Source organism: Amphiprion ocellaris, chromosome 23, assembly GCF_022539595.1.
Source record: "Amphiprion ocellaris isolate individual 3 ecotype Okinawa chromosome 23, ASM2253959v1, whole genome shotgun sequence".
NCBI lineage: Eukaryota > Metazoa > Chordata > Actinopteri > Pomacentridae > Amphiprion > Amphiprion ocellaris.
This window is the reverse complement of record NC_072788.1, coordinates 14,965,276-14,990,839: the sequence shown is the minus strand read 5'-3', so window position 1 is coordinate 14,990,839 and position 25,564 is coordinate 14,965,276. Positions and strand designations below refer to the sequence as shown.

The 25,564-nt window shown below is 41.2% G+C and overlaps 4 protein-coding genes across 7 annotated transcripts; 2 read left to right on the top strand and 2 right to left on the bottom strand.

Moving 5' to 3' along the window:
* Positions 1 to 75: 75 nt before the first annotated feature.
* On the bottom strand, positions 76 to 9,763 carry efs (embryonal Fyn-associated substrate). The gene is made up of 7 exons (XM_023268637.3): positions 9,620 to 9,763; positions 7,492 to 8,829; positions 6,987 to 7,106; positions 4,581 to 5,516; positions 4,284 to 4,355; positions 2,590 to 2,847; positions 76 to 2,452 (listed from the first exon to the last, which is right to left on the bottom strand). The coding sequence occupies exons 1-7, from the start codon at positions 9,629 to 9,631 to the stop codon at positions 2,267 to 2,269; spliced, it is 2,922 nt and encodes a 973-aa protein (XP_023124405.2). The 5' UTR covers positions 9,632 to 9,763; the 3' UTR covers positions 76 to 2,266.
* Positions 9,717 to 15,510, top strand: dhrs4 (dehydrogenase/reductase (SDR family) member 4). 3 transcript variants are annotated; one of them, XM_055007611.1, is made up of 9 exons: positions 9,771 to 9,892; positions 11,218 to 11,333; positions 11,577 to 11,754; positions 12,784 to 12,885; positions 12,995 to 13,065; positions 13,142 to 13,193; positions 14,382 to 14,516; positions 14,645 to 14,700; positions 15,168 to 15,510. In XM_055007611.1, the coding sequence occupies exons 2-9, from the start codon at positions 11,221 to 11,223 to the stop codon at positions 15,280 to 15,282; spliced, it is 822 nt and encodes a 273-aa protein (XP_054863586.1). In that variant the 5' UTR covers positions 9,771 to 9,892; positions 11,218 to 11,220; the 3' UTR covers positions 15,283 to 15,510. The 3 variants fall into 3 exon arrangements, with proteins under 3 accessions (XP_054863587.1, XP_054863586.1, XP_023124407.2); XM_023268639.3 differs by lacking the exon at positions 9,771 to 9,892 and adding an exon at positions 10,813 to 10,933; XM_055007612.1 differs by lacking the exon at positions 15,168 to 15,510 and having other exon boundaries at positions 9,717 to 9,892; positions 14,645 to 14,704.
* Positions 15,511 to 15,834: 324 nt separating this feature from the next.
* Positions 15,835 to 20,929, bottom strand: tinf2 (TERF1 (TRF1)-interacting nuclear factor 2). Of its 2 annotated transcripts, none has more exons than XM_023268646.3 (11): positions 20,800 to 20,929; positions 20,578 to 20,641; positions 19,989 to 20,191; positions 19,341 to 19,448; positions 18,581 to 18,676; positions 18,359 to 18,469; positions 18,005 to 18,128; positions 17,055 to 17,895; positions 16,671 to 16,729; positions 16,485 to 16,564; positions 15,835 to 16,302 (listed from the first exon to the last, which is right to left on the bottom strand). In XM_023268646.3, the coding sequence occupies exons 2-11, from the start codon at positions 20,603 to 20,605 to the stop codon at positions 16,183 to 16,185; spliced, it is 1,770 nt and encodes a 589-aa protein (XP_023124414.2). In that variant the 5' UTR covers positions 20,606 to 20,641; positions 20,800 to 20,929; the 3' UTR covers positions 15,835 to 16,182. The 2 variants fall into 2 exon arrangements, with proteins under 2 accessions (XP_023124414.2, XP_023124413.2); XM_023268645.3 differs by having other exon boundaries at positions 20,740 to 20,913.
* Positions 20,930 to 21,590: 661 nt separating this feature from the next.
* On the top strand, positions 21,591 to 25,455 carry cideb (cell death inducing DFFA like effector b). The gene is made up of 5 exons (XM_023268663.3): positions 21,591 to 21,743; positions 22,169 to 22,283; positions 23,548 to 23,706; positions 23,843 to 24,033; positions 24,803 to 25,455. Exons 1-5 carry the CDS (start codon positions 21,718 to 21,720, stop codon positions 24,942 to 24,944), a joined length of 633 nt encoding a protein of 210 aa, XP_023124431.1. The 5' UTR covers positions 21,591 to 21,717; the 3' UTR covers positions 24,945 to 25,455.
* The last annotated feature ends 109 nt before the right edge of the window (positions 25,456 to 25,564 follow it).

Sequence of the window (25,564 nt, the reverse complement as noted above, 5' to 3'; positions counted from 1 at the left end):
TGAATGGCCAGGTTTAGCCAACCGGGCACAATAATTTATCAATGTGTATTCACATAAAAAAATTAAATAAATAAATGAATAAATAAAAATACGGATTTATTCAGAAATTCACTAAACTACAGAAAACTAAGTCTCCGGAGAAGTATCCTGCACATACAACACGTTGCAATGATTAATACAAACAACACTTATTTGCAAAAGATGTATTTGTGCATTCTGAACGGGAATACAAGACAGACATCAAATGTAGTGTTCAACGTAAGGGATGTTAGGTCTCTGTAGGAGAAAAGTCCAAGATTCATTTCTATAGGTCAGCAAATATGCATAACAGACTCTAATGAGTTCACATAGTATAAAAAACCTCCCCTGTACAAAAGAAAATACAGCCATATATTTTAACTGTAAATTAAAATAGTTTTTAAAAAACACCTTTTCATTGCAAAGTAAAATCACCCCGGTGAAGGATGTGCAGATAGAAAGTTTAAGCAAATTAAAGCCATGCAAATGGGAAAGCAAACGACAGAAAAGATGACAATAATAAATATGTAGCTAAAGGTTATTTGCCGATCATGCACTCTTACATACATTGAGTCAGTTTTGACAGGCAGGTATTCATTGAGTAACACTTCAAACCCCCACATGGTGGCGCTGCAGCAAAGAAAATGTAAAAGCAGGAAGTAACAGTATTCCTAAGAGAACAGGTAGTATTAATTTGAATCTGAAAAATAAAACATGGTTAAGTTATATGATTGACAATACAAACGATAGATCCAAAACTTAAGTGTTATATTCCAGCTTTACCCCCCAGGATGAAGCTGATAGTGTCTTTACACAATTAAAATGTGTAGTGTAAATCTGATAAACATAATGTTTGTTCAACTCTAAGTCCAGTCTATGTTCCATTGTTGCTTTGTATGGAACATGTTTATGAGCTGCTGTTGCACATATTACCCGTGGTGGCTAATGTAAGTGAAAATGGGCAGAGGTCAGACAGTATTGCATGTGTAATAGTCCGAGATGGAAAACAGTTGTGTGCTTTTATGGGGTTTAAAACGCAAAATGGTTTCATTTCAGTTAAAAAGTGGACTGTGCTTCATTTCACAGTTTTTACTAGGATAAGATTTAGATAAGATCATTATCATGATAGCAGTTTGAATAACTTTCAAATATCGGTATATATAGATAGATATCTTGATATGGTGAGTGTGAAGTTATGATGAAAACAATAACTGATGTTCACAGCAAGGCGAGTAAGCACTGTTAACAAGCATCTTATGGGAAATGAAGACAAAGTAAAACACTCATGCAGATCATAACAAGACATGTGGAGACAGGTGAACTCGGTCAACAGGTTTCTCATCCATTGCCAGGCTAACACATGACTGTGGGAAAGAACAAGATTAGGTCACTTCTCACCCAGCAATCATTATTCATTCTTGATCTCTTCATTGATTCTCCCTTTCTCAAAGAAAGGACTTCCATTTTCCTTCATGAGATGCACCAGACTGCATAAATGTAAACTGAGAAATATGTTGAGATGTTTCTTGTAAAACTCTGAGTAGGATTACAGGCTATACTGCAAGTAATCTTTGCTTTCTAGTGAAAATGGGCACAACACAAACACAACACAGATTTGCACAGATCAAGACTGGAAGTTGGTGAAACTTCCAACAATACTCCACACGCTATTCCATTTCTCCCATGTAAAGCCCAGAACACTAAACATGCTGCTTCATCAGCTTCAGAATGATGATCACAAAAGGCCTTTTAGGTATCACAGTAAAAAGCAGACCCAGACCAGGATGTAAGGCCTCCCTTCTGCGCTATTTTTGGACTTGGGGGATGGCTGAATAAATAGAGGAAGGAAGGAAAACCAGCTATCAAGTGAGGGGACAAGAAAATATGGCAAGCGTTATAAAGCAAAGCTCCCAAAATAAGCAGTCCAGATGGACGCTCAAACCACAGAGGGGCTTCAAATATTCAATAAGTTAACACTTAAAAAACAAGTGTGCCTAGCATCAAAGCACTGAAGTCAGTATATAAACAAAGGCAAACCAACACACTTGGAGGACAGAACCAACACTGAAAACCCAGCTGAGGAACAGCTGCAGCGAGGCTAAACACGTGTTGCAGGATTCAGCGTTGCTTGCTTCAATCCCATTCAGACGTAGGATAACAAAATAGTGTAAGAACAAATAAGGCATTTCAAAGAGAGGAAATATATGTGTAGTGTAGACAAAGTTTTTTACGCGAGTGATACGAAACATCACGATGATATTTCTGCTAGACGCTGGAGCAGAGTGGAGAAGCCGGCTGCTTGGTGGGAGAGCTCATTGACACGGTCCACCATCTCCTGGGCGGCAGATACTGACGGGTAGTTTTGTGCAGCGCCCTTTGTTGCCACGACAACTGCCTTTAAGGCCTGGCAGAGTCGCCCCCCCGAGGTGGTGATCTGATGGAGGGTAAAGAAACAAACACACACTTATTACACAGCTTGGATACATTTTACTTTAACCTCCCGTGAATGAAAAAGCACACACGCGTGTAATGTCATGTAAACAAAGTTTAAGAAGGGGCTTTTCTCCATACTTTGGCCCGGAGGTCTGCAGACGTGAGAAGACGGGAGAGCGTGTCCCCAATGAACACCAGTTTGTGTGCCGTCACAATGAGGCTCTTTCCTCTGGCGACGAAGATGCGAGGCGGCTGGTTGCCCTGCACGCTGCTGTAGAACACGTCGATGGCGTCCCCCAGGCAGGAGAGGTGGGCGAGGCTCTGAGAGGAGTAGAAGGACAGCAGCTCCGAGTCCTCCAAGGAGAGGGAACCCGGCAAAGGAGGGGATGGGGTCAACTGTACAAGGAAAGATGACATTTGCATTTGTCTTTCAAGGGAAAGTGATGCTATATTGTTAAACAGGGCATGTCAAATGTGAAAATTCTACAGATGTTTAGTAGAAAGGTTTTCAATTTGGCTCCCTTGAAGAGTTGGAGGAACTAAATTAGGCAAAATGAAACAGAAATACTGTCAGAAACATACAGAAAGAAAACACAGCTGGACTCCTGAATAAGCACATAAAAGCATACACATTCTATATTACAGTGTTATTACTCTTAAGGTTACAGGTGTTTTGATCAATCATTTCGCCCACAGAATATAAAAAATTAATGATAATAATGTCCCAGAGTTCAAGATAGCTTGTTCTTGGTTTCTCCTACTAGCAGTCCAAAATACCAAAATAATAAACTGACAATTCTATATGATAAAGATAAGCCATAAATTACTAGAATCAGCGAATGCTCATCAGTTTTGTTCGATAAAATACTTGCAATCAAACAATCAAACGAACTCCAATGATGAACATTTACAACAGATTGCTACATACACAAAAGTAATGCAAACTAAGGCAGGAAAGCATAGTAAAATTTAAAGTGGACTTTGGAAAACATTTATACATATCCCCTGAGAAAAGCTGCACCAACTTCCTGATCACTGCAGAAAATGTTTAACTATTAATACATAGCAGGGCACGTGCTGTCAAATTCTTTTAAATAAGGCTGACAGAGTCTCCACCAAACTTTAAAGTCAGAGCAAGTCAGACACAAACACACAAGACACATACAGAATGTCAACAAGAGCGACTGCTGAAAGAATGACTGCCTTTTCTGTCACTTATTGTCCTGCAGCCTCCATCCTATGTAAGGCAAGATTGTTCAGATGTACAAGTAACCTCTTGTCGCTCATCTATGGCAACACAAAGAAACCTAGCAAGGAGCAGGAAAAATGTAGACTGAGTGATAAAAAGACATGACTTCAGTGTGATGCAACAGAACTAACTTAGAGATAACACGAGACAATGCATGACTGCAGCTTTGCTAATGTATGTGGTTGCATGTTTTCAATTGTGGACCTTGACGTCAGATTCTCTGAAAAATACATGACTGCGTTGCTGCTAAAAACACATCCCTCAGTCTCCACGCAATAAGAGGAGTGCAAAGATTCACCAAATCAACGAGGGAGGATGTAACATAAAGCTATATGATGATGGGTAAACAGTGAGTATAAAGGCCTCATCAGGGGGCAAACAGCTGCTGCACGTTGAATTAATGAGTCACAGTGGTCCCTACGAAACAGAGCACGCTGTGAATACAGTGTGAATCATTGGCTTATTTGTGTTGAGTTGCTGTGTGTGTTTCAGTACACCAAAAAAAAAATTAAAAATCTAACAAAGCCTGCACACATACAAAAGGATGATGTACGTGGAGGTAGAAATAGAGGAAAAGACTCACCCTTGACTCTGTAGTGATCGTTTGTATCTGTCCATTCTCAGCCAGGGCATCATGAGGTGGCTCAGGTTTGCCCTAGCGGGGACAGGAGGAAACAATCAGTACCCAAAACACATGACATGCAGTTAACAGTAAAGTACAGGTGTGTTGAAGCATAATGACAAACACTAGAACAAAGAAAGAATGAGAGGTATATCTGAGTGTAAATGATAAAGGTACCATAACAGCGATAAAGAGTAGGTAATCCATTATTTTTTTCATTTCACGTAACAATACATTAATTTCATGAGGAAAACTGACCTGCAGTTTCACATATCCAACACTGTCGCCAGTAGGTACTGGGGCTGGGATTGGAGTCAAACCGATCCCAGCATACTCATTGCTGGGGTCGTCTTCTCCATCCACAGGGCCCACTGTGAGAGTCACAGTGGATGGAGTGGGAGGCAAGGGGAAGGCAGGCTGAGGGGTTGGGGGCAAAGGCCTTTCCTGGATCCAGCTACCCTTACGGGAGCCCATTCCACCTCCAGATGACATCCCATCAGGCACTGGGAGTGCAGGCAGTGGCCTGCGTGACAGGGAATCCTGGGAAGGCAGACGGGGCCGGCCCTGAGCCTGTAAGAGGAGGGCACTTTCCTCAAGAGAGCGCTGCACCAACGACAACAGCCCTTCAGATGGAGGAGCATTGCCAATGGCGGATAAGGCCGGAAGCAGGTCTGATAGACGAGCCCAGGCCTGCTGAAGAGGCGGCGGAGGATCACCTGAATGACTGGCTTTCCAGGTGGACAGGATTTCAGCCAATGAGGTAGCCAGGTCCCGTGACGATAGAGTAGAGGCCGAGCAGGAGGCTGTGCTCAGCACTGAGTGGACCAGGCTGGAAAGCGAGGCTCTCCACTGCATGTCACCGGAACCATTACTAGAAACAGAGAGGCGGCGAGTAGAGGTGGAGGAGGACGATGAGGAATGAGGGAGGATTTCGATGGTCAGAGCAGGCATGTCATAGATGCCACAGTCGGGTTCAGAGGAGTCTCGATTGTGATCTCCACTGCTGGCTCGTTTCCCAGGTCCAGGGACACAGCCGACCTGAGCAACCTCCTCAATAGAGAGGTTGCATGTGGAATCTCCTGGTCCCAGAGGTATACCTGGAAGTGTTGGGACACTGTAGACTTCATCATCGGCTTCATCAGGCTGGACATCTGATGTGGACATATTCAGACTGATTGTGGGGACATCATAGACCTATAAGGGGAGAAAAGACAGCAGATGTATTCAAAGTGCTTTACCTTATGACTGTGTGGAGAATTTCTATTAGACAGGGATATAAAATATTCATTGTACAACATGGTATGGTTCTATGGAGTTTCTATCAATAATAAGTTGCACTGTGAGTTTAGAAGACTTCAGACTTTTGTTAAACTCTATAATTACATGTGAACTGAATGATCATACTGAAACTGGTTAAGAAAACCTCGCCTAAGGCCTGTGAGAGGACACAACAAAGAATTATTGACCACCAGTGGTTGAGACACATTTGTGCCCATTACCATCAAAGTGTTAAAGCAGTGAGTCTGCAATCCACATTCAGTAACTGCAGGCTAAGAGGAAAAAAAAAATACAACAGCTGGCACACACATTCAAGTAACATTAAAGAGGAGACCACTGGGGGCAGGGTGGTGGTGGTCTGCCCTTGGCATGGCCCTGACAGATGGGTGTGACTGGAAGAAAATAGAAGCAGCATTTGGACTGGAAAGACTGGCTCCCACACAGAGAGAGACAGGTGTGGCCTTGCCTTAGAGTGGGGCAGGGAGACAGCAATAGTGGAATGTGGGAAGATATGGTGGCAGGGTATTTGATTGTCATCTCGTTCATAAATCGCTTCACTTGTATGAACATGCATTCAAAACACAAAGTTTCCCACAGTTCCCAGCCTTTTCTTGGCAAATTACAGCTCTGGGTGAAATAGATGTAAGATTGGAATTATGTACACATCGTGTGTGGGTGCAGAGCCACTGGAAAACAACATTTGTGGCAGAGTAATGTCTGCACACCCACTCCAAAGGTTACATTTAAGCAGATATTTTGATGCTATTTTGGATATTTGTCTGGTCAAAATATGACTTGAGACGATCACAAAAAACTAAAACATGTTGCCTTCAGTGAGAAATCATGTACACTCTAGTTCATGTTTTTAGATGCTATGTGAAGTCAACTTCCTTTAAGTGTATGTCACGGTTTTATTTCTGAAGTGTGAGGCAGATTCAACAAGGCAAGACAGATACCGGGTTCAACAATTCAAGTTGAATACTTCTAAGAAAATTTTGATACCGTTCAGATTTAAATTACAAAGGTATTTTTTCATCACATTCCTAGCAGTATGGAAAATGGGATCATTCTTTGTGGTTTAATGATAGAAATTAATGCGATCTGGACCTGGCTAAGGAGCAAAACATGAATGATTGAGTAGTGACAGTGTTTGTTGCAAGGTGACCCCATCAGCCAACATTCAAATAGAAAAAAATGAATAGTTAATATTACTACCTATGACAGGTGAGAGACGATATTAAGACTTTTCTTGCTTAGTAAGCCTCATCAAGGACGGCGATTTCAATGTTTTTAGAGATTTATCAAGACATGCACATAACCTGTAGAAACAAGCTTTAACTAGAGAGGTAGGTCAGGAAGCCAAGCAAAGTTTGGGATGATCTTTACCTCTGCCTCAGAGTCAGCTTGTGGTGGGACACTGCGAGGGGTGTCGTAGATTCCATCATCATGTCCAAGAGCACATGGGACTGGATGCTGCCACCTGCCACTGGGAGGGGTATCATACACCTAACAAGGCAACAGCAGATAAAGCCAAAATAAGAATTCAGATTCATAAGAATTTTAATGTGACACTATAATGTCCCAAAATATCTGCTGTAAACTTTAAAAACTAACCAGAGGCTGATTGGGCAATTACTGCCAAAGTACTACACAGTAGTGAAAAAAGGTTTGTATATGAAGAATGCCAGTGTGTCAACTGCTACATGTTTTGCAACATCATGTGAAACTAACTCATTTAACAATTTTTATAAGCCTTAGTAAACATAATGCTATTTTCTCCAAACATGCCAATGAATAGTAACATGTAAACATTATATTATTTCTTAATTTTTATATTTGAAATAGTAGCCAGAACAACTATTTCACCGCAGGAAGAACTGGTCATACATACCTGGTCATCCACAGGATCTGAGTAATCCTGATTTTCTCCCTTTTTGTTCTGCATATTGTTGCTTTTCTCTAGACCATTACTTGTTCTTTCTTCCTTACTCTGAGGCATTCCCCTCTGTTTGTCCCCTTCAGGGTTCAGGTTTGCAAAGTTTGCCTGAGCAGTGGTTTTAGGGCCACAGTTAGTGTCTGTTGATGATGGTGCTGTTTGTTGTGCATCTTTCCTGGTGACTCCCCTCACTGGAGGTGCTGGTGGAGGAGGCTTGCGGGCAAAATTTGGTGACCCAGGACCCCTGACTTGTCCTCCTCTCATCAGCAAAGGAGACCCCCGGTGACTGGCCATGCCAGGTTTGCCCCTGGAAACAACAGGGTTGGGTGAAACACCCTTGATCAAGGGTCGTGGAGATGCTTGGGCAGCTGATAACTGAGATGGGTGGTGGTGGGCCAGAACTGTAGCTGATGTCCTGTGAAGGCTTGCTCCCACAGGGGTGGGTGTTTGGTACATCCCAGGTGTGTCCTGGCCCACTTTGGACTGGGGTGTACCAGGGGTTCCACTGATTATAGAGGGGCCATTAGAACAGAAAGCACCAGCCGCAGCTCCTCCGGTTGGGGATTGGTAAACATCGTCACTTGCAAGTGGTGTACCCTTGGGCACCAAGTAACAGTCGTCCGTTTGTCCTGTTTCTCTTGGGACAAGATATGTAGTGTCCTCTGGTTCGTCAGAAGCCCTTGGCATTCCACTGGGAGCAAGGTACACAGACTCTGAAGCCATGAGAACTCCTGGCTGCCTGGCATGCTGAGCTGCTGAAGGCATGGGACTTGCTGGACTCTGATAAAGTGTTCCTGTCATTTCTGTGCCTCGTCCCCTCAGAGAGGGTGAGCGTGGGCGCCCCGTCACCCCAATGTCCCAGTCTGGTCTGGGCCGGGTGCCAGAACTAGAGTGTGAGCGTGGGCGCCCACCCTCAACTCGACGCAGCTCCCCAGGCCTTGAGGCAGCTCCCCCTCCTCGTGCCTCACCTGCAACTGGTGGGGAGCGATATACTCCATCTATGTCGTCTGTACTATTGCTGACAGCAGTCCGGGTCAGCGGGGGACCAGGCGACAGGTAGACAGAGTCTTCGTTTGGACCACGACGGGGGTCTGGGCTTGGGGGAGGGGCAGTTTGGAGAAGTCGAAGGCGGTTGGCTGGGGCTATGCCCTGTCTGCCATGCAGGGAGCAGAGCCACCAGCCCGGCCCGCCACTCTTCTCCTGTTCAAGAACCATCAGGATGTCTCCCTTTCGGAAAGCCAGCTCCTCTTGGCTTTCTGCTGTGTTGTCAAACAGCGCCTTTGCCAATACCGTCTGGGAAAGAGGAGGACACAAAAGTAGAAATCAACAACACGGACACACCCATTCAGTAATTTACATAGTGAATCACCAAATGGTCAGATGAAAGTGGGTTTTAATCAACAGCCTAAATTCACACCCGCTTGTATGTCACATCTGCAAACCACAAACAAGCAAGTACATTGACAAGGCAGTGCCAAGTCATGAGGATAAAAAGGTTGATTGTTTAGAGCTGTTGAATGAGGAGTGAATAGGAGTGAATAGGGAAGATCTCGTAAAATATCAGTGCGAGAGACAGAAGCACAGGAGGAAGATTAGTGGGCAAAAAAATGGAAAATGCAAAAGCAAGCATCCTGAGTAACTCAAAATTCACAGCTGTGTCAGTAATCATGAAGAAGAGAGAAAGATGGGCACGGTCAGGGAGGATCAATGATCAAATGGACACAAGGGCTTAATGGTAATGAGCAGGATGAGAGGGAGGGGGAGGGGATGAGAGGCACATCTGTCCCTTGCTGTTTAGGGTTTAATTGCCAACCCAAAGCCAAAGAGTCAGGCCCCCTTTCATTTTCTAAACCATCCCCCTGGGGACAACCAAGCTCCATTGAGCCATGTGGGACCTGCTTAGGACAGTAATGGAGGCAATGAGGACCCTCATAAAATACACCAAAATAACATACAAAGGTTAAAAACATGCCCAACCGATTTTTCAAAGTTAGTTTTTTTTAGCACACTCTGTCCATCATCGTGATACCACTAGAAGAGCACATGCAGAATTATGAATAAAAGAGATAAATACTGTACTCACTGAGACAGACATTGTTGCTCGATTATCAGCTATGTCTCTGAGAAACTATAACTCAAAGGTCCGGATCAGTCGGATCATCCATGGAGATCTGCGGTGGTTCTCATGGACGTGTTTGTTGGCAGAGAGACTCGGTGCCGAGGCACAGCTGGCTCTGTTCTGGACACATCTCAAGGGCTGGGTGCCTCGTCTTCATCGGGATCCTTTAATCCGGGCAGAAGCGCTATCACTTTTTTCCTTGAGTCATTGAAAACACAACGAGGGCGTCACTGCACCGTTAGTGAACTTCAACTCATACGTTATCAGACACATGAGAAATGAAAGGTAGACTGGCAACACCTGTCTGGGCTTCCCACGCCCAGTAACGTTACGTTAAAAGCAGCCCGTTCTACGAGAGCTAGCGCTAGCTTAGCATCGTATATAAATAAGTAGTGTGCACTCGCTAGCAAAGATACTGATTATAGCCGTCTCTGTCACTGCTATCCAGGCCAAACGACGATTCGTTTAAACAGTAGCTAGTAAAAATAAGGCTAGCCGTGTTGTCGCGGCCTAGCTACTACTACTGTTAGCTAACGTTGTGTTAGGTTTTCTACGTCGCCCTTCGCTGCTACCGTTCACTTCAAAATAACAATAGCACCGCCGCATAAAAGCATTAAAGTCGAGTTGTTCATAAGCCAGTGTTCGTTGTAAAATAATTACCTTGCTTTTTTCTTACGGCCGATAAACTTCTCATCGGCGTACAGTCTATAAAATTACTTCTTTTCAGACGTGAAAATCTGTGACCATCGGCGTTCAATCATCTTCGATGACAACAAAATCTTTCCACCTCCTCGGCGGTTTGGTTGTTTCACTGATCTGAAAGCACTGCGTGACTGTGAGTTCCAGGCTTTAGACCGATCCAGTATCTGTGAGATCGCACAGTTAGCCGCAGCCCGGAATACACAGCTCGTGTGATTGGCTCGTTCTTGCTGGTTGCGTTCAGGGACCTCAGATAACTAATCCGTACATGCTAAATAAAATACGTGCAGTATGTAATAGTACTGTAACTATTTTCAGTCTTCATAGCAACTTGATCTGTTTTCAAATAGCGTCGCCATTACAATAAACACGGCTGCAGCATTATGTTATAAAACAGCCAAATTAAATTGATGATTTGCTGAAGTCTTTTATTTTGACAGCGGGATGTTTACCAGGAAAACACGGACTGTAGCTGCACATAGATCGTAGGAAGTCAAAGTCCAGGCAGTGGACTTAGAGATTATTTTCTCAAATCCTACCTTTATACCACTTTATGTTTAGTTTTGCATGACCTGCAGGGTGAGGTAAAGCTCTTGATCGCATTTGCGTACTTGCAATACTTTACACAATATATGACTCTGCGTGAGCATAAACTAGAGAAAGGTTGTCTGAGTCTACCTTTGTAAATACTGCTGAATTATTTTTTTACCATTGCTCTTAATACACCATGTATCTGGACGAATGTGATCAGTTCAAGTGTTCGTTCAGTGTGTATAACTCAGAATTCAGCCTGTTCCATACAGCAGCTCAGATGACCTTTACCCTACTTAACCAGTGTTTTTATTAAACTATTCTGTTCTCAGGTGATGTTGAGGTCTGTATTTAGGTGCCTTAGGATCAATCCCGTTGCTGGCCACAGAAGTATGTCTCAGAGCAGTCTAGCTGGGAAGGTAGCCATAGTGACTGCCTCCACAGATGGGTGAGAATTACCTTACTGACCCCTGATTGTTTGTATTACTCTGAAGTGGCTGTGATTGTGACCTGTTTGCACCAATCATCTGAATGGACTATAAACAGAGTTTGAGTGAATATTTGCTCATTTGTCTGCTATATGTTGGAAAAAAGCAGCAACCCCAAACCTCTGCAGTTAGGTCACAATAACTGCAGTAGGTTTAGTCCACTACAGAGATCCTCCTTCACGGTGTTTTCTCCATCTCATCAGAATCGGCCTGGCTGCAGCTCAGGCTCTGGGCAAGAGAGGGGCCCATGTGGTCGTGAGCAGCCGGCGGCAGGCCAACGTGGACAAAGCTGTGGCGCTGCTGCAGAGCCAGAGCATCCAGGTGACTGGAACCACCTGTAATGTTGGCAAGGGAGAGGACAGAGAGAAACTGGTGAAAATGGTAGGTCCCTATTTGTCATCAGGAGTGTGGAATTACTCGGATTTCTGCATTAAGCGGTCAGAAAATGTATACTTTTGCAGTTCTAGCGGGGGAAAGCAAGTGGGCCCTTTGACTTGAAAACTGTTTGAATCTGTTTTAGTACAGTTTACTACAAAACAGCTTCAGCTCAGCCTTATTGTTGGGTAATTTGGTGTGGACAGCTCAGTTGAGGTCATTCCACAGGACCTCAATTAGATTAAGGTTTGGGAATTCATTTAGTAGTAGTTTCACTTCAGTGTATTTAAGGCACTATCTCGTATCATTGACAAACTCACACATTCATGTACCCCTTGATGATGATGATAAGCTGGTCTCTCCATCACACTTCACCTTTGGGATGATGCTGTCTTGTCGGCATGCAGTGACCTTTTTATGCCCGTGTGTTCTTCCCAAATAATTCCACCATGGTTTCGTCAGCCCGCAAACATTTTTCCAGTAGCTTTGCAGAGTGTTAAGGTGCACTTTGGCAAACGTCAGGCACACAGTGATGTTTTTTTGGAAAACAGTTGCTTCCTCTGTGGAATCCTGCGATGGAAACTATGCCTGTTCAATGATTTACGTATGGTAGACTCATGAACAGAGACGTTAACCAGCTCCAGTGATTCCTTTAAGCCTTTCGCTGTTATTCTGTGCTGCTTTTTTACTTTATTTAGTCTTCTGTGTTGTGCCTTTGGACTTTTCTTAGCTGCTTGCACACTTCAAGGGGGAGTCGTCACAGCATTAAATCGTCTCCATGTGGACGGATTAATGTCTGATCTTTTTGAGAACGCAGTGACAGTTCACAGTTTAAAGCAAATCAAACAAACTGTAATTCTTCTGAGATCTCTTCTTCAAAAACAAACAAACTAAATCAAGGAATTTGGACTAAAGTATCAAAATCTTTCAGGATGTCAGTGTTTCACGATATAACTTGTCTGAATTTATCATTTCTATTCTGTTTCATTGGTCTGTTGCAACATAACTCAAAAATTCAGTCTGTGTTTGCACTAGACTCTGGATCAGTGTGGAGGCATCGATATCCTGGTGTCCAATGCAGCAGTCAACCCTTTCTTTGGAAGCATCATGGACTCCACAGAGGAGGTCTGGGACAAGGTACATACAGGACACAAGCTCCCAAGACTCATTTCTAAATCAAATTTTAGTCTATTATGTGTTTCTGACAAACAATTCTTAACATAATTGTTTCTCCTCTATTGTCTAGATCCTGGATGTAAATGTAAAATCAGCTTTCCTCATGACTAAGTTGGTGGTGCCTCATATGGAGAAAAGGGGGTGAGTAACAAACTAAAAGATGGCCAGATTTATAACAAATGGACCCAATTTTGACCTCTCTGTATTTTTCTTTTAGAGGGGGAAATGTAGTATTTGTGTCATCTGTGGGTGGATACCAACCAATGCAGGTCAGTGAGGGTAAACATTTATATTAAAAGGTTTTTATTAAAGCACATGTAGGGGATTTTTTTTTTTTTTTGCTTTGTTATTTATGCGATTGGTGTATTTCAGAGCCCTCTAGTATAGTTTAACTTTGTTTCTCAACATTGCAAACCAAGTCCTTACATTAAATGATGCATTATGTAAAACAAGTATTACTGAAGACAGACTTGCTTTGCTCTCCATAATTTAGTGTGTTTCTGTGGTGTTTTAATCTAGGATGATCCAACTACATTAAAGTGATATTTTACCTTTCCAATGAATTTAGACAAACATTTCCGAGGACCGATTTGACATTATGTTTAAAAAGGAGATCAGAAACCCACCAAAACAAGCGATACAAGACAATGCAAAACAGGTGATGAGGACAACAACAAGAACAAACATTATTTTAAAAGACACAGAAAATTAAATGATTAAGAGTATGTGCTTGAGCTCAATACCTAAAGTACATGCTAATATGCTCATTATCACTACACAGGAAGTGCAGCTGAGGCTGATAGGATTGTAATTAGTTCTGCAGGTCCATAGTCTTAAACCAATGATGAAAAGTTAGAGGATGAAAATGATCACAGTACATCCTGAGATGAACATAAATATTTGCAACAAATTCCACAGCAATGCATTCAGTTATTGTAGAGATAAACAAGAAAAGCACTCAGAAAACGCAGTACTCCACCAAGGCTGCTCAGTCCTATCATTTCCGAAGGATAAGCGGTGGTTTTGTAGTAGGATCGCAATCATGTGATCGTCAGCAGGCAGCTGACGTAGTGTTCACTTGTAGTCATGGTTACAGTGATGCCGTGCCACTATCTTGCAATACAGAAATCTTTAACAAATCCATGGATCCAGACTATAAGCCACATCACTGCCAAAATCTAATCACTTTCTCCTTGTGTCATTTCTGGCCTTCCCTGAAAATTTCATCCAAATCCGTTTGTCCGTTTTTGAGTAATGCTACTGACAGACAGACAAACGTACAGTGATCGTCACATAACTCCGCCGCGTTCCTTGGTGGAGTAATATACCCTTCAACCTCAAGGAAAAGACAGTCAGAGACTAAACTATGGATGTAAAGAAAAACGAGGACTGTGACACTTAATGTGGTGTACATGTGTGCTGTGTTTGTGCTGTTTTCATGGACACCGTCTCTGCAGGGGTTGGGTCCTTACTGTGTGAGTAAAACAGCCTTACTGGGTCTAACCCGGGCTCTGGCCCCTGACCTGGCTCAGAGTAACATCAGAGTGAACTGTGTGGCTCCTGGAGTCATCAAGACCCGCTTCAGCTCTGCGGTGAGGATGCACAGACGCACAGATGCTGTATTTTCAAATGGAGCTTTTGTTGTGCCACCTAATGCATGTTCTCTGTTACTCTTTGTTAATACAGTAGTCTCTATAATATTCTACTTTTTTTGTCCCAGTTATGGCAAAACGAAGACCTCGTCGATGAGTTGAAAAAGCAGCTCAGCATTAAAAGGTGAGGTTTATACCCACACAGATGCTCAATGTGTAAACTACACCTTGGCTTAAGGGAAGCTCCCATTTTCCCTTTTTCATGGCCAGAAACAACATTTATATATCAAGGCTCTGATGAAGACACAGTAGTTTTGGCACAAGAAAAGGCTGTGAACTGAGCAGTGTGCTCCAGCCCCTTTTTTATAATCTGACATTTATGATATTGCAGCAACCTATTCAGTGGTGATGGCAAGAGCAGCATGCATACCAGTATTATATTAGAGTTAATCGCCTTAACACATGAAATATAGCTCAGTTTATAACCTAATTGTTATGCATGATGAAGAAACAATAGAAATACAGTGTAAAATTAGCTTAATATCCCAATTTAGACAAGACCAAACTCCTCTTCCCACACTGCAGAAGCTTGTCACTAATGTTCTGTGTTGTAATAATTTCTGAATGTGATATTTAACATTTGTCTTCCAGAATTGGAGAGCCAGAGGAGATTGGAGGAGTGATTGCATTCTTGTGCACTGAGGAGGCTTCCTACATCACCGGAGAGACCATCACAGTAACCGGAGGGATCGGCTGTCGACTCTGACCCTCCACTTACAGCAAAACAAATTTGCACTTAATCGTGTGTTTCTGTACAGATTCTGTTTGTGTTTTCACTACTTCCCCTTTTTATCTGAAGTAGTGGCACAGCAGAGCAACAATGAAGCTAACATGAGAGCTATTAAAAGACAGGATACGGGAGCAAGTTTTTTGGCTGATCTTTTCCTGTGACGTTTTCTAATCAAAATCTGGACTTTTTTTTTTTTTTTTTTTTTTTTATAAACAAATAGATTACTCTAAAAACACCAGGAATGTCCACTTTGGTAGTCTGTGTGATACGCTGACATTCAGTTTCTAGATAAATGGGAAGATGTCCATTTTACACTGTGTCAGCTATAGATAATTATGTTTAAGTACATAAATACATGTAATATTGCCAAATCTTGCTGTGGAAGTCTGATGTAAATGGATTAAATGAGTTAAATGTCAGGAGCAGTTTAAGAACATGCTTTTTTTTGTCATAATCTCTGTACCAAACTGGCAGTTCATAATAAAGTGAAAGAAAAATTCAAGTAACCGTTTTCTCCAACACAAAATATGCAATATCAAAAACTTTATTAACTGAGAATATTACATCTTGTCTGTTTAAAATATATTTATAGCACGAATAATCTATACACAGTCAAGTAAAGAACTAATAAATTGCTTATCACTTCCTATAATCAGTGACATTTCAAGGCTTGTTATTCAGAATAACAGCTCATTTACTCAAGTTTAAACCATTCAGAATCAGCTACAGTTTATTTTAAGAGGAAGGTAACTAATGTAAATGATCATCTGCTGCAGTGACTGAAGCATTTCGTATAACTAGGTCTTGAGTCTACGCTGCTAGATTCAAAGTCCTCTGCTGTTAGTTTTCCAACGCCACACATGACAATCCATTTCATCACCTCTGTTTACTGCCAGCGGACAACAAGTTGTGTGTGATCATCCCGGGTTTATAGTACTCCCTCAGAGTGGGAACAAAGGTGCCGTGTTTGGTCTTGACGTAGCGCTTCACGAACAGCTGGGGGAGACAAAGTCAAGCATTTTAAAATGTACTTCAGGTGAAACCCAGATGTTCACAGACTGAAAACTTTTCACTTACTCCTTTAAAAAAAACTTCATTATAGAAATTTTACAGCATACATGGACATTTAAAGTGAGCCTCCTCCTTTATTTTTTCACCTCCTTTCCAAGCATACATACTCTGCTTTTGAAGTTCTTTGTCGCCTCATCCTCAGAATCAGCCACGTAGTCGTCACTGCCTCCTAAAAGGCCCTGCGTCTCTAAACAGAAAACACAGTTGAATTAAAACCTGTACAAGTGTTTTTTTTCCATTTTTTTTTTTTGAAAGAAATGTCTGCATTCGCTTCATTTAATGCTTTAAATCACCTGTGTTACTCCGCTGCTGAGAGGGAGAGCTGCTCACACTTGGTGATACAGGATGATTTCTGTCAGGTAGAGACAATAGGTTCAATAGCTGATAAATGGTGACTGAAAGAAGAGAGGGACATCTCCATGTAAACTACTGCTGATCTGCACTTGTGATTTAAGTCTAAATACTGACATGCCGCTCAATGATGAAGAGGTTTCGCCTCATAGCATCTGCATCTCTAGCCAGACAATATTTTATACATGCACGTTTAAATCGCTACTTCACAGATGAGACAGAAAAACAAAACAAAACCACAAACTTTGAACTAAATCAGATGCTTTTTATTTTATTTGTCAACTTAAAACCAGCTGTATGTTGAACTTGATTCTCATGTCTCTTACTCTTTATTGTCCAAAGCAGGAAACTTTGAGCCAAGCGTCTGACGAATGCTTGTTCGTTTATGTGTTGACGCTTTGACTGGTGACTTCTGGCTCTGTTGTTCCTCATGGGAGGATTTTTCTCTTCTGCCGGATCCGCTAGTGCCAGCTGAGGCCACTGACAGTTTTTCAATCACCACTCTGGGTTGTCTCGTCAGACAAGAGATGAAAATGGAGTGGAGCGATGGATCGTCAGGTAGATGGAGCGTTTTGACACCAAGCTGGATCACATCGGTTGCCATCACTTCTGTGTTACATTCATGTCCTACAGCATTTGCCCCATTTTCCTCGCTCTCACTTGTTCTCTGGTCACCTGTACCCTGCCTGTCCCTGCGTATCCTCTTTTTCCCAGATCTAGCTATGCTTAAAACTTCTTCCTCGTCCGTCTCCTGCTCAGATTCACTTTCCCTGTTGTCACGCTCCTTGCGTTTCTTTCCACTGCTTTGATTAAAGCTCTTCTCCTCCAGCAGCTCCTGGCCCTCTTTCACCCCATTATCTTTGGCTTTTTGTTTCTCTTTTATCAAAGCGAATTTCAAGTTCTCTTGATTTGTTGAATCTTTTGAGCTGGCTGGCTGATCACTCTGCAGCTTTTTTTTAGTAGCAGAGATCATGACTGGTACATCTTCATTAGATATTAGTCCGATAACAGGTGCAATAAATGAGGTTTTGTCTTTTGTCTGGGAGTCATCTGACTGATCCACAGGAGACTGTCTGGCTCCTGTTCGTTGATTTGAAGCTACTACTCCAGACAGAGGCACAGAAAGTGAAGTCAGGATGGAGTCTCCCATGTTTGGAGGCAAGGACGCTGTAAAAAGTAAACCAGAACAACAACACGGATTATTGCAATTATTAGGGGTTTGCACAAAAAGTTTTGCTGGTTCAGTCATTAATGAAAAGAAATGAACTTATTCAACCTGCTGACTCCAGATGACCTAGACAGGTTTGATGCTGGAGTAAAATTTTCAGGAGCTGGGGTTGGGTTGCTGCACGTGCACACTCCTCCAGGACAGGAGGGGTGTTACTGAGCCATGACACAGTCTGAAGACAAACCATAAAGACAACAATAATCTCTTATTTCCTGTCTGTAAACAAAAATGTACTTTACTTTTACATTCCTTTCATTTGCTGCAAACTAAATATTCTTTTCCAAATGTTTGTCTACATTTGCTGAAGCACAGATATTGTGTTGAAGCAGTGATGAAAGGAGCATTAAAACAAGACTAATATGTGTCAAAATAAGGGAAAATGTTCTACAAAGTGCTCATTACCTGAGCTAAGTTTGGAACTGGAAGCAGCTGGTCCAGTCGAATCAAAAACTCCCACAGCAGCTTCTCCAGCTCCTTGTCAAACTTTGGGCCATAATCCTCTAGAAACTCTTTCTGTTAGAAGAGAAAATAAAAAAGATCTTTAATTAGAACAGACCTACATACGTCATCTGAACAGACATTTACATCTTTAGGTGTGCTGCTTAGTGGAAGTGAGGCGCTCACCTTGAAGTATTGCTCCCTCTTTGCTGGGTCTGACAGCAATGTGTGGACAAAAGAATGGAAATGTTCCACTGTTCTCATAATTTTTACATCCTTCCTCTGTGAGACAAAAAATAGAAATTACACTGTATAACATATAAAAATAGAGAACGCCCATCACCATTAGAAGCAATGTGGCAAAACTTTGCTATACACACACAAATATATCAACAAATAAATAGAAATTATGAGTGATAAAAGTGGGAGATGTACATAACATCCATATTGTGACATGCTCACAGTAATTTCAATACAAACGGTGACATAATACATCTTAAATATAACTTGCACTGATTAAATAAATATTTCTAGTGAGTGATGGATGTCCATTTCATTAAACATAACATATTTTGAACATTTAACTCATAGTTTTTCAACAAAGACTTGATAGCTCCCACTGCTAGTTTAAATACTGCGATGTAACTTACTAAAAGCAATGTCCTAAACATATGAGTATCACTTCCATCATAGTAGAGAGTCAAAAATACTGCAATGTTTAATTCTCTAATCCATTGCTTTATTGTTTGGGATTAAAATGAAGCATCGGATGCCAAGGATAATAAACGATATGCAGCCTTTGTTTGAATAAATGAAAGTAAAATAAAATCAATGAAAATGCCAAGTAGAGTCATTGTTGTTTGGACTTAAAGTCTCCAAACTGTTAAAACAGTCAAAAGTGGAAATGTGAGGTACTGTGTGCTTCTGAACTTTGGCTCTAATTTACCACATTTGGGGCTGAAGTAGATGAGCTGGCAGCAGGAACACGGATCCTTTCCAGATGTGTCTTAATCACCTCAACATCAGGCTGCGTGGTACACAACTCCAAGATTAACTGAAAAGAAGGCAAAAGCTGATGAAACGCATGAACATCTGCCAACAGAAAACGCTTTTTGACACAGAAATGGAGGAGGAGGATAAAAGGAACAAGCGTTGTGGGAGTCACACACCAAAATCTAATTCTTCTTCTCCTTTAACGTGATTATCTCCAAACCTGTTGACACATTTGAAAGGCATGACTGCTTTTTTAACATCTCAATTACACGATTTATCACAGCTATCACCTACCTATACCCTAATGAGCCATGATGCTTCCTCCAATGGTTATCAGAATCCATTTTTTTTTTTTTTTTTAAAAACAAATAACCAAAAAACATTTTTGTTCTTTTTAGGATTTATGGTATTTGATTTCTATTATACTGCACAATAGACATTTTGGACTCCTCTCCACTTTTAGCCATTGTTGTTCTGCTTCCATACAGGTGCAGGATTTTGTATTGCAGTGAAAAATGAGTCCAAAGTGAGGACAAATGAGACAGGAACAAAAACACACCTAGAGGCTGCTTGGGATCCAGGAGGTGATTCTGATACTCACCCTTGCTCTCAGTCCCAGTGCCAGCTTGCCCTGGTGTCTCATGGTGAGCAGCCCAGGAACAGTCTCGCAGGCGGATGTAACGAATTCCTCCACAACACCATACTGCATCACGTCCCTCTGCTTCAGCACTTTCCAGAGAGCTGCAGACACCAGACGCACAGGTGGGGCCAGGACCTGAAGTGCAGAAAAAGGAAGGCTGGCATCTGCAGAGACAAAATTAGATATCAGAGGCTTCTAAGTACATTCAAATCAAATACTCCGACTAAATCATGCAAGGGTTGGAAAGTGATGCTCCTCTTGTCTCTATGGTTTAAAGCTTTGGTGTTGCACTGTTGGCATCAAGCCAAACTATCGATGCCAATGCAGCAGGCTGCCATCAGCTGTCAAACATACTGATTGATCAACCTTTAAGAAGGCCATATCTATTTAGGTGCTGGGGTGAGGATGTTGCGTGAATCCACTGACAGTCAAACCTGCACCAACCTAAAACACAACATTTACCAGCTTTATTCTTGTTTACTGTTCTAATAAAGGACGCAGCGAACCTTTACATCCTATTTAAAATGCAATGCCAGCTACGAACACTTACCGTCGTCCTTGGGTTTTCTTGTTGCCATTCCAATGAATCAAACTCAACTTCGTTAGGAAGGTAACTGACAAAAAATTGACGTTAGGAAATTAGCTTAGCAACATAGATAGACAGATGCTGGTGTTAGCTTCAAAACAGACGAGGAGCTGACAGTGTAAGCACAGTTATTTAGGAAGTGCTACTGAGCCGATGTTTACTAACACCGGAGATACCTGCAGTTACCTGTCGTTAATTATAAACGACACTGTTGATATTTGGAAACCGCGACAGACAAAGCTAGCATATACTGATATCAAAAGTTCGGCTTCTTATCCTCCCGCCTTAACTGACATGACAGTAGTTGCTCGAATTCCTTCTTTGAATGTGCCGAATGGGCGGTGCTACGGGAATGTCAATACAAAACATCTGCTCAAACAGGAAACTCCGCTCAGTGGTGCGCTCTCATGTTTTTACACAAGCGCACCTAATGTGGATTCCAGGATGTGACGTAAGAAGTCACCCGTCAACCGGAGCTTTAATGTGTTATGTCTGTTAGCTTTTTAAAAAATTCTTCAAAATAAGAAACGACAATATTAGGAAGGAGATCAAATTTACATGAAAAACGTCAGAAAATAAATAAGAATATTTTACCATGAGTGCCACAGAAGACAAACAAACTACATACATAGCCGACCTATTTAAGACTGTTTATCTATCTGCAGTTATGTCTTAAGCAACCATTATATCGAGTAGCTTGTCCAGCTTGATACCATTTATAACCAATAAAATACCTCATTAAAAAGAAGCGTACACAAAAGTACAAAACAATTCTAAGAATCATCATCAAAACTGTTTATTATATGTTCATTTAAAATCTTATATACCAATGTCACTAACAGCTACAAAAATAAATATTCTGCTTCTCAAATGAAGAAAGATGTGTCTGAGTCTCTCTCTCTCTCTCTCTTTCTCTCTCTCTCTCTCTCACACACACACACACACACACACACACACACACTGACAATGCACCCTTTGCCCTGTTCTTTTCTGTATCTGAATTATCAGCATGTTCAAAGTCCGGCTGCTGGGTCAAACACAAGCAGTGCTGATATTGTCACTGTTTGTCACACCAAAACAGGAGAGAAGACGACACCGACGAGCATGGATACCACATCTACATTTATCAAGTAGGTGAAGAATTAGTTTTGACTTGTTAATACTGTTTTGACTTGTTTTATGATCTCAAACAGCACAGCACTGCTGTAAGAGACGTGGAATTAATGTATGGTAGAATTAAGTAAGTGGGTCAATGATTCAATATGCAATTACTGTATATTATCAGTTTTTCAAGGATTGGCCTATTTATATTGGGTAGGGCTGGCATAGCAACAGCTTTAGTAAGATATGAAAAACCTAATTTTTTAAGCTCAAAATGAACAAAAAAGCAAAACAAAGATAAAGAGAAGGCAAAGTCAGGGTTAGTGAATGCTTTATGATTTAATCATTAGCAGTATCTCAGCTTTTCCTGCTATATCAAGTCAAAATGTCTCTCAAACCTAGTCCAGGTCATTCAGTATTACTATTTTTGTTTCCCTGTCTGCTCTGTTTTCAGGTCTGTCACCAGACGAGTGTGGTCCCCACCTCAGCGGCCTTTCAGAGTGTGTTGTCACAACAGAGAAACCAAGAAGGGCGTCACAGCCGGGACCCTGGAAGAGCTGAAGGAGAGGGTGAGAGAGACTATAAATGATAAATAATGGAAAGAAATGAAAATGTCTAAATATTCTGATATAGGTATAACTATTTGCTGCAAATACATGATATAATGTAATACTAATACAATAACAAGAAGTACTGTAAAGAAAAAAGATTGATATAAAGAGATAAATTTTAAATCCAAAAAATACATAAAAGCATTAAAACTTACTTACAATAAAGAACGTGTCAACAAGTGCTCCTCATTTAAAATCTGATAATTTCAAAAACATAACATCATCCTTCATCGGGCCTTGATGATGTCAAATAAGATCACATGATGTCAGAACTGCACTCACAATATGGAAGGGGAATGGGGGCTACTGGTTTAAAGTTGCCACAACTGAAGGAGAATCTTAAATGCTTTAATGCAGCTTGATTTGTTTGTGGTTCTAAAAGACATTTTACCCCTCATCCTCAGTGCTGAGATAGAACTTAAAGATTAATCTGTGTATGTGTTTGTATCTGACAACAATTTTCATCACAACAGCTTTATATTTCTGAGAGATCATGTCCAGTTCTGGTTTCTGAGAGTTTGATCGAATGCCATTTTCACCTCATGCCAGCTAATATGGTGTGAAATACTTTCACTAAGCATAAGCTTATGAAAGAAGCAGGGCATATCTTGAAAAGCCTTACAAAGAACTTAATTTACCCTAGAAGATGCATTAAAAAATCTTACATTTCACATGATTTCTTTTTATTTATATTTAAAGGTTTGAAATGTTTTTTCTTGCTTACTATCTTATCTTGCTATGATCAATTATATCTTTTTGTGGGTGTGGGCTGCCAAGAGAAGTTATAGATCTATACAACTGTAGTGATGGCTGATTGTACACGCACGATAGATCTTTATGTAGAGTTTGACTCGGTGCAGTCGACCTAAACCAAATACAAACCAAGGAGTTCATCCAGTCATAATGACTCCAAGGTCATGTTAACTGATTGTTTTCATATTATTAAGAATTATTGACAGTTGGGGCCAAAATGTGACATAAACGTGCATAACTTCCATCCATCCATTATCTATACATTGCTTAATCCTCATTAGGGTTGTGGGGGGGGGCTGGAGTCTATCCCAGCTGACTTAGGGTGAAGGCAGAGGACATCCTGGACAGGTTACCAGTCTATCACAGAGCTACACATAGAGACAAAAAATCAAGAACAAAGAACAAAGTAAATGAGTCATGGCAGCCGTGTGCATAACTTGGTGTTTTTCATTGTTTTCATTTTTAACAGGTATGCCAGGCCTTGCTGCTGTCCCTGTCTGCAGTGTCTCTGTCTCTGGTTTGTGAGGAGGATGGCACAGAAGTAGACTCTGATGAGTTTCTCATAACCCTACCTGATAACATCATGCTCATGGCCCTGCAGCCCGGACAGACATGGAGGCCACAGGCGGTATGTTTGACCACAGAAGCCAAATTTTATTCATTATCCCAGATGTATTGCTCCACCAGAAAGCAAGTCTCTGCTTTTGGGACATGCTTTTTGTGTGAAATAAACACTTGTGACTATTGTCTCTGATCCCCTCCAGGGTCCAGTTGTGCCCAAATACCACGATGACACCAAGCCTCGCACTGGGAGGGACATAGCTCGAGTCACCTTTGACCTCTACAGGATGAGTCCCAGGGATCTGTTTGGCTCTCTGAGTGTGAAGGCCACATTTCAAGGCCTGTACTCCGTCAGTGCTGACTTTCAGTGTCTGGGGCCCAAGAAGATCCTCAGGTAAGCCAAGCGAAAAGGTGGTGAAGTCATTTTTGAAAACATTATTAATTCACATATGTATTACTGTACAAAATTTCAGCAATATTCAAATCTTTTATTTAAGTTGAAGTACTAATATATAACTGCCATGACAAGTAAAAGTTCTGCATGTTTAAAGTGAGAAAGAATGAGAGGAAGTACCATAAATAAAAGTACTCATTCTGCACAAAATCCCCCCCGAAACATGATTAGATTGATTCATCAAGTGTATTTCACAATTTTAGTTGCTTGAAGTGGAGTTTGTTTGATGTATTACTATTATTTTATAAGGTTAGGTAGTTCAGTCCAGTAGATCCCAACAAAGGATAAATAAAAGACATTTCTATTAATTTTTGTTACATTTTTGTGACATTTCGACGTAAATAAAACCATCTGAGGAGTTTAGAGGTGAAACTTGTCTCTACTGGTTTAATCTTAAGCAGTGCGTTGCATTATATTTATGCTTATTTTGAGTTTTTATTATGTACTCTTAAGCTGAAAAGTAATAGCTGTAGTTGTCAGCATTATCACTTATGAATTATCTGTCATTCTAACCTTAGTTTTTCACTCAGAAGATGACATCACAGGTACAAGTGATGGAACATTTTTCGATAAGAAAGCCATAACTTATTTTAATGTAACAACTTCTGGTAGCGATTAGACACTCAACCATTAAATGTTACTTGAGCAGGCAGTTATGAAGGAAAAAAAACCCATGCTGATAAGACTTTATCTTGGTTCATGTTTTCAGAGAAGCGTTGCGAGTGGCCTCCACCTTCCTTCAGGCTGCTGGACACCTGCTTATCTCCTCCGCCGCCATGATCCGTCACATTATTGAAGGCGCTGAGCTTTGGCAGCCACAGAGGGCAGAGTACACAGCCAGATGGAAGTAGCAAAGCAATATTCATACGTAACCTAAAGTTGCAATCATTGTTAATTTAGTAGCGATTGGTTTTAGTGTATGGTTAACCTGGAATAAGCTCTATTTTGACCATATTCCAGGTTATAAAAAGACAAAACCTATAATATTTTCACTGTACTAACAACAGAACAAGCTGAGTAATGCAACTGGAAGACAAGAGAATGAGTGTCATAAATAATACAGTTTTTCTCTTTTCTGTGCAATATATTCTTCATAGTACCCGAGACCTGTCCTATGTTTTTTGTTTGACAGACAAACTTTGTTTCTATCTGCTCAGAGATGACTGGGGATAACAAACCAAATTGTGTTGGTATTTTGAACTGAAAATGTCGCTGTCTCCTTTCAAAAATGTAACTATTTGATACTGAGATGAAGCTGTAATGAATTTTGTAATTTATGGCGTAACTAATCATTAGACGAGTCAAGTTTGAACCACAATTAAAGTGTTTTATTTAAATGACAATAAAAACATCTGCACAGCACTAACAGACTCACTGATATGGAAATGAACGAGTGTCATTTGAAAATTCTGCATTTAAGTGGAAACAAACTAATAGGAGTAATGGTAGAACAGGAAAACCCATTTGAAAA